The sequence below is a fragment of the Metopolophium dirhodum genome, chromosome 2, assembly GCF_019925205.1.
Source record: "Metopolophium dirhodum isolate CAU chromosome 2, ASM1992520v1, whole genome shotgun sequence".
NCBI classification, from domain to species: domain Eukaryota; kingdom Metazoa; phylum Arthropoda; class Insecta; order Hemiptera; family Aphididae; genus Metopolophium; species Metopolophium dirhodum.
The window spans coordinates 38,637,223-38,653,059 of record NC_083561.1 but is presented as its reverse complement, the minus strand read 5'-3'; the positions used below and the strand labels follow the sequence as shown (position 1 = coordinate 38,653,059).

Below are 15,837 nucleotides of genomic sequence, written 5' to 3'. Positions count from 1 at the left end.
CGTTTTTATCGGCGAGTTGTTTTTGAATGCAATAATATTGCACCTATATTATGTATTATCTTAATGTTTAATAATAATATGCAGAAATCAATTTTACATATTGAACGCATCGACCGTAAACGATGGTTTTACACTACTTCGTAATAGTAAACATTTTTTTTTTTTTTAAAGTGAATAAACATGCTGGACAAAAAAATGTAAACGAACGAAACCGGTGTGAACAACATAATATCATATTATATTACACCGATTATTGCGTGTTTTTCAATTATTCGCCATCGATCGCATCGATCGGTAGTCGGTATACCCACACCGCAACGTCACCTACATTTCATTATTCTGTATCAGTGCCGTAGCAGGGGGGGGGGGGGGCTGGTGGGCAAGTGCCCTCCCCGGATTTTTTTTATGAACGACGGTGTGAAGTAACAGGTGTTGAGTATTCTGGCCGTGCGAAAACTAGAGAAAAAAATCAAGCCGGGGGGAGGGGAGGGCGTTTCCTGGCTACGGCACTGTTCTGTACAATATTATATTATGTTGGGCGTTCTCGCGACAGTTGCAGACCATCGCAAACCTCCCCACATCGATCGCACTCGCATCGCCTGAAACGCATTTTCGGTGGAAACGATAGGGGTAAGAACGATTGCATATTGTATTGTTATGTTTATATACTTATATAATTATGTTATGGTTTGACGCGGGTTAACATATATTGTTTGTAAATTAAAAATTGTAATTTTTTTTTCATTTTCAATACAAAAAAAAAGACATAAAAGGTACAACGTCCAATATCATTATGTCAAAGTAGAATAAGGCATAAAGAGATGCACCTCGTTGACTATTGTGGGCAGTCGTGCATTGCAATTTTGCATGACGTCCATACCGGCTTAACGCTATGTACTCTGCCGAACTTCTAAAATGAAAGACTCCGGCCAAATGAAAATTCAACGACCCCAAGCCACCCATATACATGTTGCCACGTTAAGTTTACAGTTACACTTAACTTATAGAAAAACAATTCGAGAAAATCTAATTTATTCAACTTTCAAATTTGGAAACCCTGTATTACTCTGTGTATTGCCTAGTGTATACATTCGTGTGAGGTATATATAGGTGATGTATAGATATATATGTGTATAATACGTTATTCTGCTGCTGTGTGTTAAGGTAATTTTTTTAAGAATCGAAATCAATCATTTTATTAGTTGCGAGAGAGGTTACATACAGTTTGAAAAAATCCCGGTAAGCAAGCAGTCTCGTATAGGTGACGAGTACATCTTGTCATTGAGTAGGTTACTGTAACGGATGTGTTCAATTTAAATTTGATAATAAATCATTGTCTGCAGCGAAAAACGATACCGAGTCTGCAGTCTATGTTTCTGAGGATGTTTTATTATATATTTATACGTGTAGCTAGGTATTTGGTAGGTTGAACTAGTCTCCTCTGGCAAAAACATTTCACATATATAATATAGTAAATATTATAATGTTAACTCTTACAGTAGTTACAAGATGTATTTAACTCATAAGTCAATACCTACCGTTGTATGCGATGCGAATACGTCCATGGTATAAATATCTTATAATTAATCTAAATATCTGGAAAACTGTAATGTTTACTTACGTTAAATAACAACACATATTATACACAATAGTAAAAATGATCAAGTTCGTGCAGACACTAATTTTTCAAAATGCGACATTCAGTGTTACTTCACTCAGCATAACCAAGAGTACCTAACATAGTAATGTGGAACAATAATATTGTACCTATATTATATCAAGCACATAAACTCTTGGCCGACAGACGCTTTTAAATAGAAATTCATTAAATTGTGGTGAACGCAGAGCCGCTTGCAGAGGTTTCGTAGTAATTAATAAATGACGTATTGTTGCAGTATTGACACAATATTGTATTGGTTTATTGTTATTAAATTGGGTAGTTAAAATATCTCACACAATGCATTCTGTACATCGGCATTTACCACGTGTTATCGTGGCGTGCTTATATACACACCGTTTTAATATTGGTATGTACAAATGATTATAGAAACATTTCGAATAATATGGTCGTTTGCGGTCCAATTAAAGGTTAGGATACTAGAGGGGCGAAATCAAACGAGTGTTGTAATCGTTTATGAATAATGAATTTGTCCTACATTATAATATAGACATTATAACACATATACCAGGACGCTAGGCAGACGACGGTGCACGTTGTATCATAGTAATCTCACTTTTTATTGAAACTAAAATATGTGTGCATTGGTATTTAACGTATGTGTTTAAAAAAAAAATGTTTTATGTATTCACGATTTTTGAGTACTCGTATAATATATGTGTATTATATTATTTTTTTTTCAACGACATCAAATTGTGCAAAGTAAACATTTGGAAAAGATTCGATTATACTTTTCGACACGACGAGTGTACCTACCAACTCAACAGAACCTCTTTATATATAATATATAATATTATAACAGAAATGGAATTGAATATATATTTCGAGTCGGACTTGTATCGAGCTGAACAAGTAGCTAATCGTAATCAATTTATAATAAACTATAATACTATGTTACAACGGACTGATTTCAGTGGGCGGGCAGGCTACAATCAAATTAAAAGTTTTTCGGAATACCCACGGCTGTATATAGTTATCTGCAAACTTATACACTAATTAATTATTCATTCGTCTTTTAGCCGCGAGCGGACTGTTAAAAAATACCAAAAAACCGAATTATAAAAAAAAAAAACCGATCGACAGTGACGACGGTTATCATTTTCGTCGCGATCAGACATTTTAAGACCTCGGCGGGTTTTACGAACGAATTGCCCATCATGAAAACGTCGGAGAATATTACGGCACGAAAAATGTCCGTTTACTGGCTGACGTTATTGCTTTTGAACGGAATATACGTGTATCCGGGCCATGGCGGCAATAGAGGTAATTTTTTTTATTATTTCGCTCTGAAGATCGACGAAAGACAAACAACAGTAGGATATCTTGCGACAACGGAAACCAACCCTAACAGGTGGCTGTTGATTTTAGTCGAATAATAAACACGGCGGAGCGGGTGTTGGAACTCGTACGCGCGTGTTGTTTTAAATTGCAAGCAGGGAGAGGACGAAGATGCAGGTTTAATTAATTAATTTCGTCTTTTGTTTGATACACAAAAACGTGTCCAAGTATATGGGTCGCATGTAGAACATAATTGTTATTCTATGGGTATAAATGGTATAATTGCTCGCAAAAAAAAAAAAAACACGAAACATTCCTTTTGGAAATAAACGAATATCGTTCGTGTATAATATTATTGTAAGTAGTATATAGTATGCTACTAGATATTTTTCCTCTGCAAGGATATTTGAGGGACACCACAGCTATGTTTTTTTTCGGGTAAAGTGCAGTGGAAAAATATCTAGTGGCATATGCCACATTTTGTAAGGAATTTGATTACATTTTTTTGTTTTTGTTGTTGACTTACAATTCTATATATGAGTAAACAAAGAGTTACGAAAATCGGTTAGGAAAAAAAGTTATACCTAGTCCGAACACTTATCATCTGTTTTTAAAAATGTTTTCAAAAATGTTAAAATTCACCCAAACGAATGTCCTATATAAAATTTTCTTTTTTAATATTATAAAAAGGTGGACAAGTGGTTACTGCTCTGCGGACAGTAGTTGTCACGCATGTCGTTGTAGTGGATGTGTTATATTTGAATTCAATGATAAATCATTCTATAAGAAAGACGATTATGAGCGGGGACGTTGCGTCAGCCATGCATGCTTGTATGTAAATAATCAAATTTAAAAGTTAAAAAAAATTAATAAAAACCGAAAATATCTTTTGGCTATAAATATCGTAACTTTCCGGTGAACTTTTTCTTTTTGATGAAGGTAGTAAAACTGGTTGGGAACCTTCTATGAAAATGTCTAATGTCAACTATGAAAAGAAAAACTTTTAAGAATTACTAACTCAAAAATAATTGACAACATTTTAAACATTTTTTAAGGGCTATTAATAGCTCATAAAGAGTCAAAATTGTTTGAAAATTCTACCATGTATGAAAAATGCCAATATAAATATTTGGTGAACATTTGAAAAGTCTATGGTTATTCGTTTTGTAAATACAACAAAATCTCAAAAATCAATTAATGGGAATTTGATCAATTACCGCTCAATAGCATATATCGTAATAGTTATAAGTTCAAACCCTCTTAAAAATTAATGTTCCGTTTAAGTAAATTTAGAAATGGTAATTTTAACATTTTGTGAAAAATTCAAATATTCATTATGGAATTACAACAAATTATCAAAAATAGATAAATGAAAATTTGTTAATTTACAGATAAAAATCCAATATCGTAAAAATTTTAAATTTTAACGCTCATAAAAAATGAATATTACTTTCCTGTAAACTTTTTTTTTATTTAAGGTAAGAACCTTCTATCAAAATTTCCAATGTTTGCTATGAAAGGAAAAACTTTTATAAATTTTTAACTGAAAAATAGTTTGAAAATTTTCTAAATTTTAATACGTCACGTCAACATTTAAAATTTAAATGCATATAAAAAATAATCATGCCTGTGTATCATTAATATTTTTAAATTTATATTATTGAAACTTATAATGAACCTAGCATTAAATACTCAAGCTTTTTACCTAGTGAAAAAGTTTTCATCGAGAAAAATATAAAAATTTCAAAATTTCAAAAAACTCACAAGCTTATAAGAAGCTCAAAAAGAGTCAACATATATCAAAAATGTTACCATTTGTAAAAAATGCTAATTTAAATATAATTAAAAGTAAAAAATGCACAGAAGTTTTCAAAAAACAAAAAATATTAAGAAAAACGGTAATTTCTGTTTTGGACAAAATCGATTTTGATTTTTGATGTAACTCAAAAACAAATAACCGTAAATACATTTTCACTATGTTAATCTTAACATTTTCTTTACACCATAAAATTTTCAAAATATTTTGACTTGTTTACGGACATTTTCAGTTTCCAATTTGTTTATTTTTTTTTTCTATTAATGTCATTTAAATTTTATTTGGTGGGTCAAAAGGCTTGTAAATTTAATACAAGGCCCTTAATTTATTGTTATAATAGCAGCTGAAAAATATTAAAAATACATAGTCACAATTTTTATTTTGATTCATATAACTACCTATTGTAAAAGTTTGATAAGTGCCTTAAAGTAAGTAAAAAGTTAAATGAAAATATATCATTTTTAGATTCTTTTCTTTAATGTACTTTTATAACAAATTATAGTGCCTGTTACCGAATTAGTTTCCGAGTTCTAACCCCACTGACCTAATTCATACTCAAGACTCATATCGAATAAACATAATTTCATTACAATGATAACGTACAGTGGTTTGTGAACCGAATTGTTCCTGGTTCGTATTTAGTTTCAGTTGAAAGTTAAATTTTTATCGGATATTTATAAAAATAATTAAGTTATTATTTTTGAACTCCCATCACCCTGAGACCGTGGGCGGATAAAGGGTTGCCACACCCCCCAATGTAGACAACAACAACAACAACAACAACGGCAACGAAACACATTATCATGATAATATTATTACCTGTCGTGATTCATCAACAATATTCGCAGTCGGACGTATCGCGGCCGCGGCTTACCCGTGGATCATATGCGCGTTCTGGGCGTTCATTACAACGTCGGTGACCACGTCGCTGGCCTTGCGGGCCACCAGTTACGAGGAGGCGGTTGAGATGCTGACGTACATCACCGGCTCGTCGTCCACGTTGGCGCTGTTCGCCATCGGCGTGCGCAACCGGCCCGGGCTGCACCGGATGCTGGACGCGGTGCGGCGCGACTTCTGGGACGACGGGCGCCGGCCGGCCGCGGACGTGCTGTTCTCGCGGTTCGTGCGCACTTATGGCGCCGTTTTGCCGATCGCCAACGTGATGATGTGCATGACGCCCGTCGTCTGGGCGGCCCGCAACGGCGACATCCACTCGCCGGCCGCACTCATATTCCGCATGTGGACGCCGTGGACGCGGCTGACGACCGCCCGGTACGCCGTTGTGTACGCCGCCCAGTTTGTCGTCTCGCTGAGCGTGCTGACCAGCATCTCGGGCATGGTGTTCGCCATGGTGCTGTTCGTCACCGAGATGCAGGTGCAGGTGGATACTCTCGTCGACGCTGTTCAAGATCTGCACGTGGACATGTGGTACGGCGACGGCGATGGCCGCCCGGACGCGCACCCTGACCGGCGCCGCCGTGCCGCGTTTGACGGTCTAGTCAGGTGCATAAAACACCATCAGGCGCTCATCACGTGAGTATGACATAGTGACGGATGACTGGGTCAGGGTCACTGGGTAATTATTGGTAGTATAAATTATATACTTTATTTACCTGCCTGAATAAAAATCTTATTTTTTAAAAATGTTGTCATCCTGAACAATATTATAGGAATACTGTTTTATCATAAAAACTACGTCCTATAGCTCTTGATACATAGATGCTAAATTGATATATTATAATAACAAAAATAGGGGGGGGGGTGGAGTGGCCGAGCGGACTAAGGTGTCAGTTGCGACGCGCGCCGTCACCGGTTCGAACCTCGGCCACGGACGGCACTTCTCTTCGGGCAGTCACGGTGTCTAGAGAGAGAGGCCGCCATCCCCCACCCGGGCATGGCAGATGCGCCTACGGGTGCTCACTTGAAAATTCTGCCGAACTAAAAACACACGTGTTTAAAATCTACAGTACCCTTCCCCGCAGTTAAAAACCACCCAATGACCTAAGTTGCCGCGAATTAATTAATGGAATAAAAATAAAAGAATATATATTATGCTATGGCGTGACCGATTATTATTTATTTATATTTTACGTTATTTGTTTGTATATAATATTTAGGTAAAAGGTTGTTATTGAATAACATAATTTATATAATTATTATTTTATTTTATACTCAGATTGATTAAATTATAACACATTAGAACATTAGGTAGATTTTAATTAAATTGCAAAATATACATGGTCACTCTAATTATTTATTTTTTATTATTATATTAATTGTTTACTAACCATTAGTGTTATTACTTACTAATTTGTATTCATTTAATGCAAATTATGAATTAAAGGATAATTTCCCCAGTCGACACTTGCAACTTACCTTTCATAGCTCTAAATAGGTTTTCCCATTAATACTTAACAGTAATATACTATAGTGCACAACACCAGGTAAATACAAATTTGAAAAAAAAACTCCAATAACTAATAAGATAGTAGAACGAGTAAAAACGAAAAACATTGTGCCTATATAACACGACGTGCAAGTGAATAACAATAATTCGAGTACTTGAGCCAATGTTGAAGGTTGTGAAATTATCTTCTATATAGTTATGTAACTATATTGCCTATTCATTGCGCCGTGTAACATAAATATTTTTTTAATGAAATCTTTTTTCGTATTTATTATTTACCATGTTTTATTCAATTTAAAACTTGAATCGAAAAAAACAAAAGAAGCAAATATTCGCCAATTTATTATTCTTTAATTACTTTAAAATTCAGTACTTATACTGCATGTAAATAATATATTTCTATGTCTATTTGAATGTCTATACATTGGTTAATACCTTGAACATTGTCGGTTTCTGATTTAAGTTTTGAGAATAGCTAATAGTATTAAACCACCAACAAATAAAATTTAGTCCAGTTATATTTTAGTTTAAGTCATAACCGTTAATTAATTTAATAACAGTAAACGATCGCGTGGTTAATAAAAATTAATGAACCGAAAACTATGATTCAGCCATGAAAAGTTTTAGAAAATAAACCCTATACCGGCTATGATGTATAATTAAAAACAATGGTCTGGAATCAAATAGAAAAAAGTTGATTTACGTAATCGAAAACTTTGAGCGTTATGAAAAATTTGAAATGTGCGTAATGTACACAAAAAAAAAAAATAAATAAATATAGGAGTCGTCCAGAGCAGAATGAGAAACTTCGCAGTTTTCTTGATCGTATAGAAATACCCAGCTCGCGTAATATTGACTATTCGTTACGGTCGGCCAAAGTATGAGAGCACTGAAATAATATCGGACGGGTTCGCTCGCCGTAGTAAATACCCAACACGCGTCGACCGAAATACAAAATCTCTGAAATAATATCAGACGGATAGAATCTCGCCGTACAGACATTATAGACACGTGATGTTATGTTGACCATGTACGATATTTGTATATTATATCCTGTGTGTGTGTGTGTGTGTGTGTGTGTGTGTGTGTGTGTGTGTGTGTGTGTGTGTGTGTGTGTGTGTGTGTGTGTGTGTGTGTGTGTGTGTGTGTGTGTGTGTGTGTGTGTGTGTGTGTGTGTGTGTGTGTGTGTGTGTGTGTGTGTGTTGTTTTGCATTAATGAAAAATCGATTTTCGCGGTACAACTGCAATCGCTGTCGGATGGAAATACACCTTCAACGGCCGTCGCGTGAGCAATAACGCGGAAGAAGATTTTTTTTTCTCCCCCTAAATTACTATCGTTGGACGAGCAGCGTGACGTCTTATACCCGCGTAAATCAGCCACGGCTGCAGCTGTGAAAAAATTTTAATAATCCATCAGCGACTTGCACGCGCACGTGTATAGCTTTTATGGAACGTGGATTTTCTTAATTGTGGTTTTTAATATTCGTCGTCGGAAGACGTTGCACCTGAGCTGCATTTACCTTTACAGCTGTTACCTACCTACCTACCTACCACGCATACCACGCACACCAATGATCGTGGTAGTCGTGGTCGTCATTTGTATCGGTCGATACATTCTTTGACGCAGTTATTATATATGTAGGTAGACGGGTAGTTCACTGTTATAAATAATGTCGTGCGCACAGGGTGGCAGGGTACAACTGCGGGCTGGACCAGACACTTTTTTCGGATGGCGTATGAAGCCCAAAGTCCCAGAAACAACATCACTTTTACGGAGAATAGAAATAATATGAAGGTACGATCTATATTTACGTCTTAATTACATGTGACGCGAATCAAGAGATTGTATTATATCCTTTTCAATAAAACTTTAAGACTTTCCAAGTTTGTAATTATGTTAACTTATTGTAAAACTTTCTCATTGTAAATATGTTGTCTACCTGTATCTGTACATAAGTACTTTGTACTCTTTTAAACAAGAGCTAAAGCCCGCATAGTCCTTAAAAAAGAAAAAAGAAACAAAAACAAACACGCCTTCATAAAAATAATAAAAAAATGTTGAAACCCATATAATAAGAAGCGTGAGTCTTAAAGTTATAATACCTATAATAATTATAAGGATTGTGGAGTTCTATAGTATAAATATTGACACATTGTATTTGTATTTTGTATGGATAGTAAAAAAGTTAATATTACTCACAATATTTATTTAAATATAATATAGAGAACAACTAAAAATAAAATATAATATATAAAATACAAACAACTGTCAACGGAGAACTACATATTAATTAATATAATCAAAAACATATAATATATTCGCAGCAATTATGATGAGGAGACTATCAAACGAGTTTTGATATATTGGATAAAACTGTTTGGAGTCTACAATATTAAAGCAATTCATTTTAAAAAGAATCAAAAACAAAATGTCAGAAGCGGAACTAACAATAGAACCTAATAAGTTACTATAATAAGTTTATAGTGTCACTATATGGCATAGTGTCGACTGACGAGTGACGAGTAACGAATATATAAAGATTTTTTTCGTCTTAAGAGCGTTACAAAGTAGGAAATTAAATACACATCTACAGGATTATCATAATTATTTGAAGGTGTAAAAGTTGAGCATGTATTTTTCTCCCTTTATCAGTTTATGTTACAAGTATTTCAACGTAAATGTCTATTTAAAATACAGTTTTATTGTTTTATGATATTAACATTTAGTCAAATTGAACACACTTTTATCGATAAATTGAAAAGCTTATTGTTAATATTTACATATCTTATTTTTTTTTTTCATTTAGGTACTTCAATCATTTCAAATCATATTTTAATTTGTTATTCATTGTCGATATTCTATATATCATGGTGATGACATGTTTATGTGCTAGCAGCGTGTTAATGGCCAATGGGTTTTCAGCGTTTCATATAAAAATGATGTCTCTTCTCGTAATAGTGGTGTCTCAATTCTTCTTCTATTGCTTGATTGGCGAACAATTTTCGACAATGGTGATTATTAACAAATAATATTTATACCTACATAGAAATATTATAAATAATCCAATGAGATACACTTGTTGAAAAATTAGATTTATCCACCCAACCCTCGAATAAAAGTAAATTTACACGTTGGCACGTCTTATTTTAATTGATAAAAACATAGAAAAAATAACTATGGGAAAACGGCAATTTAGTTTTTTTGTCGAAACTCAAAAACGAAAAAAGTAGCATGATTGGTGTTTTTCCACTGCAAGAAAAGTTGAGGAATCATAGATATGTTTCTGGGTAGGCATAGTATAGTGGACAAGTATTTAAATATTATGTATATATTTTATGTTTGTTTTTATTGGTTATTTGCGTTTCAATGGCGACATATAAAGCGTTACACAAAATCGGTTAGAAAAAAAATGTTGTATCCAACCCAAAAACATATCTATGTTAAAACTATAAAAAAATTTTTTTAACGAATTGTTAATCTGATTTTTATTTTATTAGACATCAAGCGGTTTTAATCGTATACCACACATTTTATACCTGACTTATATATTTTTCATAACATTACAGAACCAACAAATCGGAGATTGCGTCTATTTCAAATTAGTGAAATGCAAGGATTCAATGTTGTCTCGGGCTGGCCTTTTGATAATTCTGAGAACACAAAAACCGTTACAATTAACTGCGATGGGTATCACCACGTACACAGCTTCGCTGTTCACATTTACAGTTACGATGAGGTCTGCTTACGCGGGACTCAATGTGCTCTACAATTCTTCATAAAATACCATTAAATTTCCACAGCCATGCACTTATATTTTTTTTGTAAATCGAAATTCGATATAAAAAAACCTACCAATCAAAACGGGTACAAGTGGTTTTTTTTGTGATTTAAATGCTTTTACAACTACAGTCGTAGTATTTAATAACGATTAAAATATGTATAAGTAATAACAAAGCCGAATAGCAATATTAACAAAAAACGATGTTACTGTATAGCGTTACCTACTGTTAAATAGGCACAGTTAATATAGTTTTTAGGTTTCTAAACATATCTTTTATAGTTTTATCTTTAGAACACCTGCTTATATTCCCGTTGTGATCGTCTGACCATCCTTCAGTTACCAGTTCATAGGTATTTACGATTGTTGATATTAAGATATTTATTTATCGTTCGTAGTTAGATACCGCTGCAGTATTTACATAAATTGTATATGGAATTATATAATTTATTCTGTTGTATTAAAATACGTTTGGATACCGGGAATTCAGCATGCTCGCAGCGTGAGCTTTCCAAACTTGCTTATATAATATATAAAAATGTATGTTATTATTTCCACTATGTTAGGCACATTTATCTACGGTGGGGTTGTAACACTCCCTACTGAAATTTTGTATAAAAATAGTTTTTATTTTTATATCATAACTTTCAATTTGTTATTTAAATTTATTATGATTAACCTCTACCCCCCCCCCCCCCCCCCCCCGGAATTGGTTCTCTATAATGTGTACCGGAATTAGGTATTATATTAATATATAGTCGAATATACTTGCACAAGTAGTACGAGCTTTGACGTCGTTTTATCGACCGACCAACTCGATTCCTGTCAAATGCTATTCACGTTTATTTCAATTAGAATTATTTATAGTTGCAAACTGCACGACAAGATAAGTAAATATTAAGTTTTGGTAATATTTACTTCCTTGATTCTTCGAGAAAATACCGTAACAAATTATTAACAACTATTATCGGAGTAATTATATATTCTCAAATAACATAATATATAACGTATGAAAATAATATATACCAACGTCAGAGTAGTGGCCACATATCACAAAACACACAGTGCTGTCCCACTGTATCAAAATCTATATATTATTATCACGCAAGCACTTTTTTTGTAGTGTCTACCCCCTACCATCAACTCTGCCTGTAGAGAAAATATAGATATATTTTTTGGAAGGTATTGTCGAGTAGAGACGCACTAATAATCAATTTCGTTGCCGTCGTAGTGGGTAAGTAAATACGAAAATATTAACATAGCAATGGGAACCACCGCATATGTCGTGTAAAATAAAATTTAAAATTATAACGAGTAAATCGTATTGGTTTTTATTTTTTCTCAAATATCCTAGCCCCCACTTTCTATCACACATTCCACGTTCACGACTCTGCTCATTCTAATGACATGGAAAATAACGCGGTACTTTTAAAAAGTAATTCTGTTACGATTGCGTTAATTCAATTCAAACATAATGAAATTACTACAGCGTTACTGCGAGAGTAATAATTTCGTTACAGCGTAATTTTCGATTTGCATCGCGTTAATGCCCAACACTGCAAATACGAAATTTAGGTGAAACTAGTATAATAGTGTTCAGTAAGTTTTAAATATCATAATTCAACCTACTCGTAGTATCGCCTGGGCGGACAGCACGGCAGGAAAATAATGCAACAATGCCTATATAATAACAATATACCTACACCCGTATATGTACAAGATAAAATAAAATTACATTACACAATATATCAAAAATAAAACATAAGTGTTGGGTTGCACGAGGTGGGGCCGTCGAGCTCTCAAGTATGGGCTCGGAGTGTTGATATACCTATGCTTGGCTATACGCGTACAGTTATTAATATTTTATGCACACGGGAAATTCGTGTTGTACGCATAAGGTTCATATATTGTTTTACATGCGTATGTAGACGTATAATGTATATAGGACCGCTCGTAAATATTACGTGTTGACTTGCAGACGACTCTCTCTGTATATGCGTCCTACCTATTATAATATATTATATTATATTATATGTGTTTATATTGAGATCGCCGCGTGACATTGCGGCGGTGTGGAGTGCGGAGGTAGGTACCCTATACAGAGAGAAGGGTAAGTACACGATATAACATGTATATAAATAGGTAGAATATAACATTTTACATGGACGAGCGCGTCTTCTAAACCGAAACACTAAACAACACATTATATTATCGTCTATATATTTTATGTACTCGTCGCGTGTCCCATGCTATATAGTCACTATGTTTTATTTTATGTGGTCATCGTTGTACAAAAAATAATAACAAACTCATTGGTTGTGTGTGCAGTGTGTGAACAAAAAGTAAACTTTTGTCCTCTATAAACAGCGATGTGTGTAGTGCATATTATGTATGTGTATATATATTATTATATATTACCAGAGTATATTGCGTGGTCACAAATTCAAGTACCTATGGAACGAGCAGTTTTAACTTTTTAGCGCGTAAGTACGTAGTTTATAGTCCAGGCAGACAAAATCGTATTAAATGCATGTTATAGAAAGTTTTCACACTGTTGGAGGTGTGGGACCATAGAACTATTTATTGTTAGGTTAGGTTTATAGTTGGAACTTTACGTTACTTACTTTTACAATACGCCACTTGGGTTTTTTCTACAGTGTAGTGAAATTTACAGTTTAGAAAGACTATCCTAAACACATGTTAAACCTATATAGGAATTCCCCATTCCCATATAGGTTTAACCATAGTTGAAATGATCTCTGGTGGTTAATGTTTGATTTCCTACTCCCTCCCACACCACACACATCGCATAAAAAATTTCATATCGATTTAATACATTGAACAAAATAAATGACAATATATTGTACAACTATAATATTGACATGATATTATTCATATTATATTACATGAGGTACCTAACCTATAAAAGATGTATTCCAAATTTTCAATTAAATAATAACTGATAATATTAATATAATAATACCACAAATAATCTATGATAATATTATTAGGATACAACGCAGTGGCGTATTTACAATGGGGGTGGGGGGATGCCCTTGCATGACCTTTTTTAGATTCGCTCCGATGAATGTATTGATTTTACAATGATGAGTTTTTTAATTTTTTTTATTTTTTTGTCTGTCATTACCTTTTAGGACAGTAAAAATGCTTAGATTTTCTTCAACAGTATCTTTTCTGAAAAGAAAGTGAATCTAGTTGGTACTTTGGGAGATCAAAAATAAAAATGTCCCAGTAGTTTTCAAAAGCGCCGTGAAAAACAAAAGAAAAATTAAGGAAAAACGGGAATTTTTACGCAAAATCTGTTTTCGAGAAAATCTATTTTGGTTTTTGGTGCGACTCTTAGGTACATGACATTTTGACTGAATGTTTATATTAGCATTTTCTATACACCATAACATTTTCCAAATATTTTGAGCTGTTTACGAACATTTTCAGTTTCCATTTCTTCTATAAATATCAATACAATTTTAATTGTTGGGTAAAAAAGCGTGAAAATTTAATGCAAGGCTCCTGATATGTTGTTACAATAGCAGTTGACAAATATTAAAAATACATGGGCACAATTCTTTTTTTATAACCATTTAAAGTTCGAATTTCGCAAAATTTATCAAATTTAAAATTTGATAATTATTTTGTAGTTAAAAATGTATGAAATGTTCAGCTTTTTTAGCTAAGGATTGAAAATTTAAAACAAGGTTCCACGTAAATAGGTAAATGTATAAATATTACTTTATTCACAATAATATCATCAAATATACTCAGATATATCATACGCTGACTGACCGTTTTCGCTCAGAATCGTTTTTCTTACACAATAATTATGATATTATATCATTGAATTCAAATTTAACACCATCCATTACAGTGACCCACTTGTAACCTACTGCACAGCAGAGCGACATCCATTTACCCACTTTTTTTTTTACTTATTTTCATCTTGAGGAAATGTATATTCAAATGAGTATTTCCTTAGTATTATTGAAAAAACACACTGTACTAGCCATTAGGTACTTATGGGCATTTGGCGTACCTACAACTGTTGAAAAGGACGCTACACACCGATTTTATATTTTCATATGTAATAAAAGTATAAAACACTTTCACACTCCATACGCGTACAGATTCTTTTGTATTAATCGTAGAAACAATTAATATTTACAGATTTAACTTTAAACAACCCGTATGTAACTTCAATAATTGCAATATCAAATAATAATTAATTCTGATTCTTAGAAAATAAACATGGGATATTCTGAATATATTTTATAGGTAGGTACTAGGTATATTTTATTATGTACAATTAATATAATAAGCAAATATACCCGCATATTAATTTTTAGAACATAATTTAATTTTAGACTTTTCACAGTTATTGTTGTAAATTACTGTGATAGAGGGATTTTATTGAAATTGTAAATATATATTGCTGTGATGCTGTATAAGAAGTATAATATGAGTAATTTAATAAAAAAAAATAATGTTCAAATGCCACTATATTTGAAATTAGAATTTGTTCTAACAAATTTTTAATTTTTAGTTGTAACATTATACTAACATGTATCGTGCATGTTACATATCAAAATAGTAAAATTTTGGTAACGTATATCGTTTGATGATATTAAAAATTATTACAATTTAAGGCTTCATAGGTGGTGAGGAAGCCAAAACCCCCTCGAGTTTGTGGCCACTTGATGATTCATATCCCCCCTCAAAACAAAAAGCTAAATACGCCACTGATATACAACGGCGATATGGTCCGTATTCCGTAACTACTAATTAATAATATTTATATGTAGACGACCGCAAGAGAAATAAATCCATGGGTACACGAAAGTTTGTTGATTACTGGTGATGTGGC

At 33.3% G+C, this 15,837-nt stretch overlaps 1 protein-coding gene across 2 annotated transcripts; it reads left to right on the top strand.

Moving 5' to 3' along the window:
* The first annotated feature begins 571 nt into the window (after positions 1-571).
* On the top strand, positions 572-11,191 carry LOC132939332 (uncharacterized). Of its 2 annotated transcripts, none has more exons than XM_061006431.1 (4): positions 572-630; positions 5,621-6,305; positions 9,987-10,191; positions 10,747-11,191. In XM_061006431.1, exons 2-4 carry the CDS (start codon positions 5,740-5,742, stop codon positions 10,957-10,959), a joined length of 984 nt encoding a protein of 327 aa, XP_060862414.1. In that variant the 5' UTR covers positions 572-630; positions 5,621-5,739; the 3' UTR covers positions 10,960-11,191. The 2 variants fall into 2 exon arrangements, with proteins under 2 accessions (XP_060862414.1, XP_060862413.1); XM_061006430.1 differs by lacking the exon at positions 572-630 and adding an exon at positions 2,830-2,941.
* Positions 11,192-15,837: the final 4,646 nt, after the last annotated feature.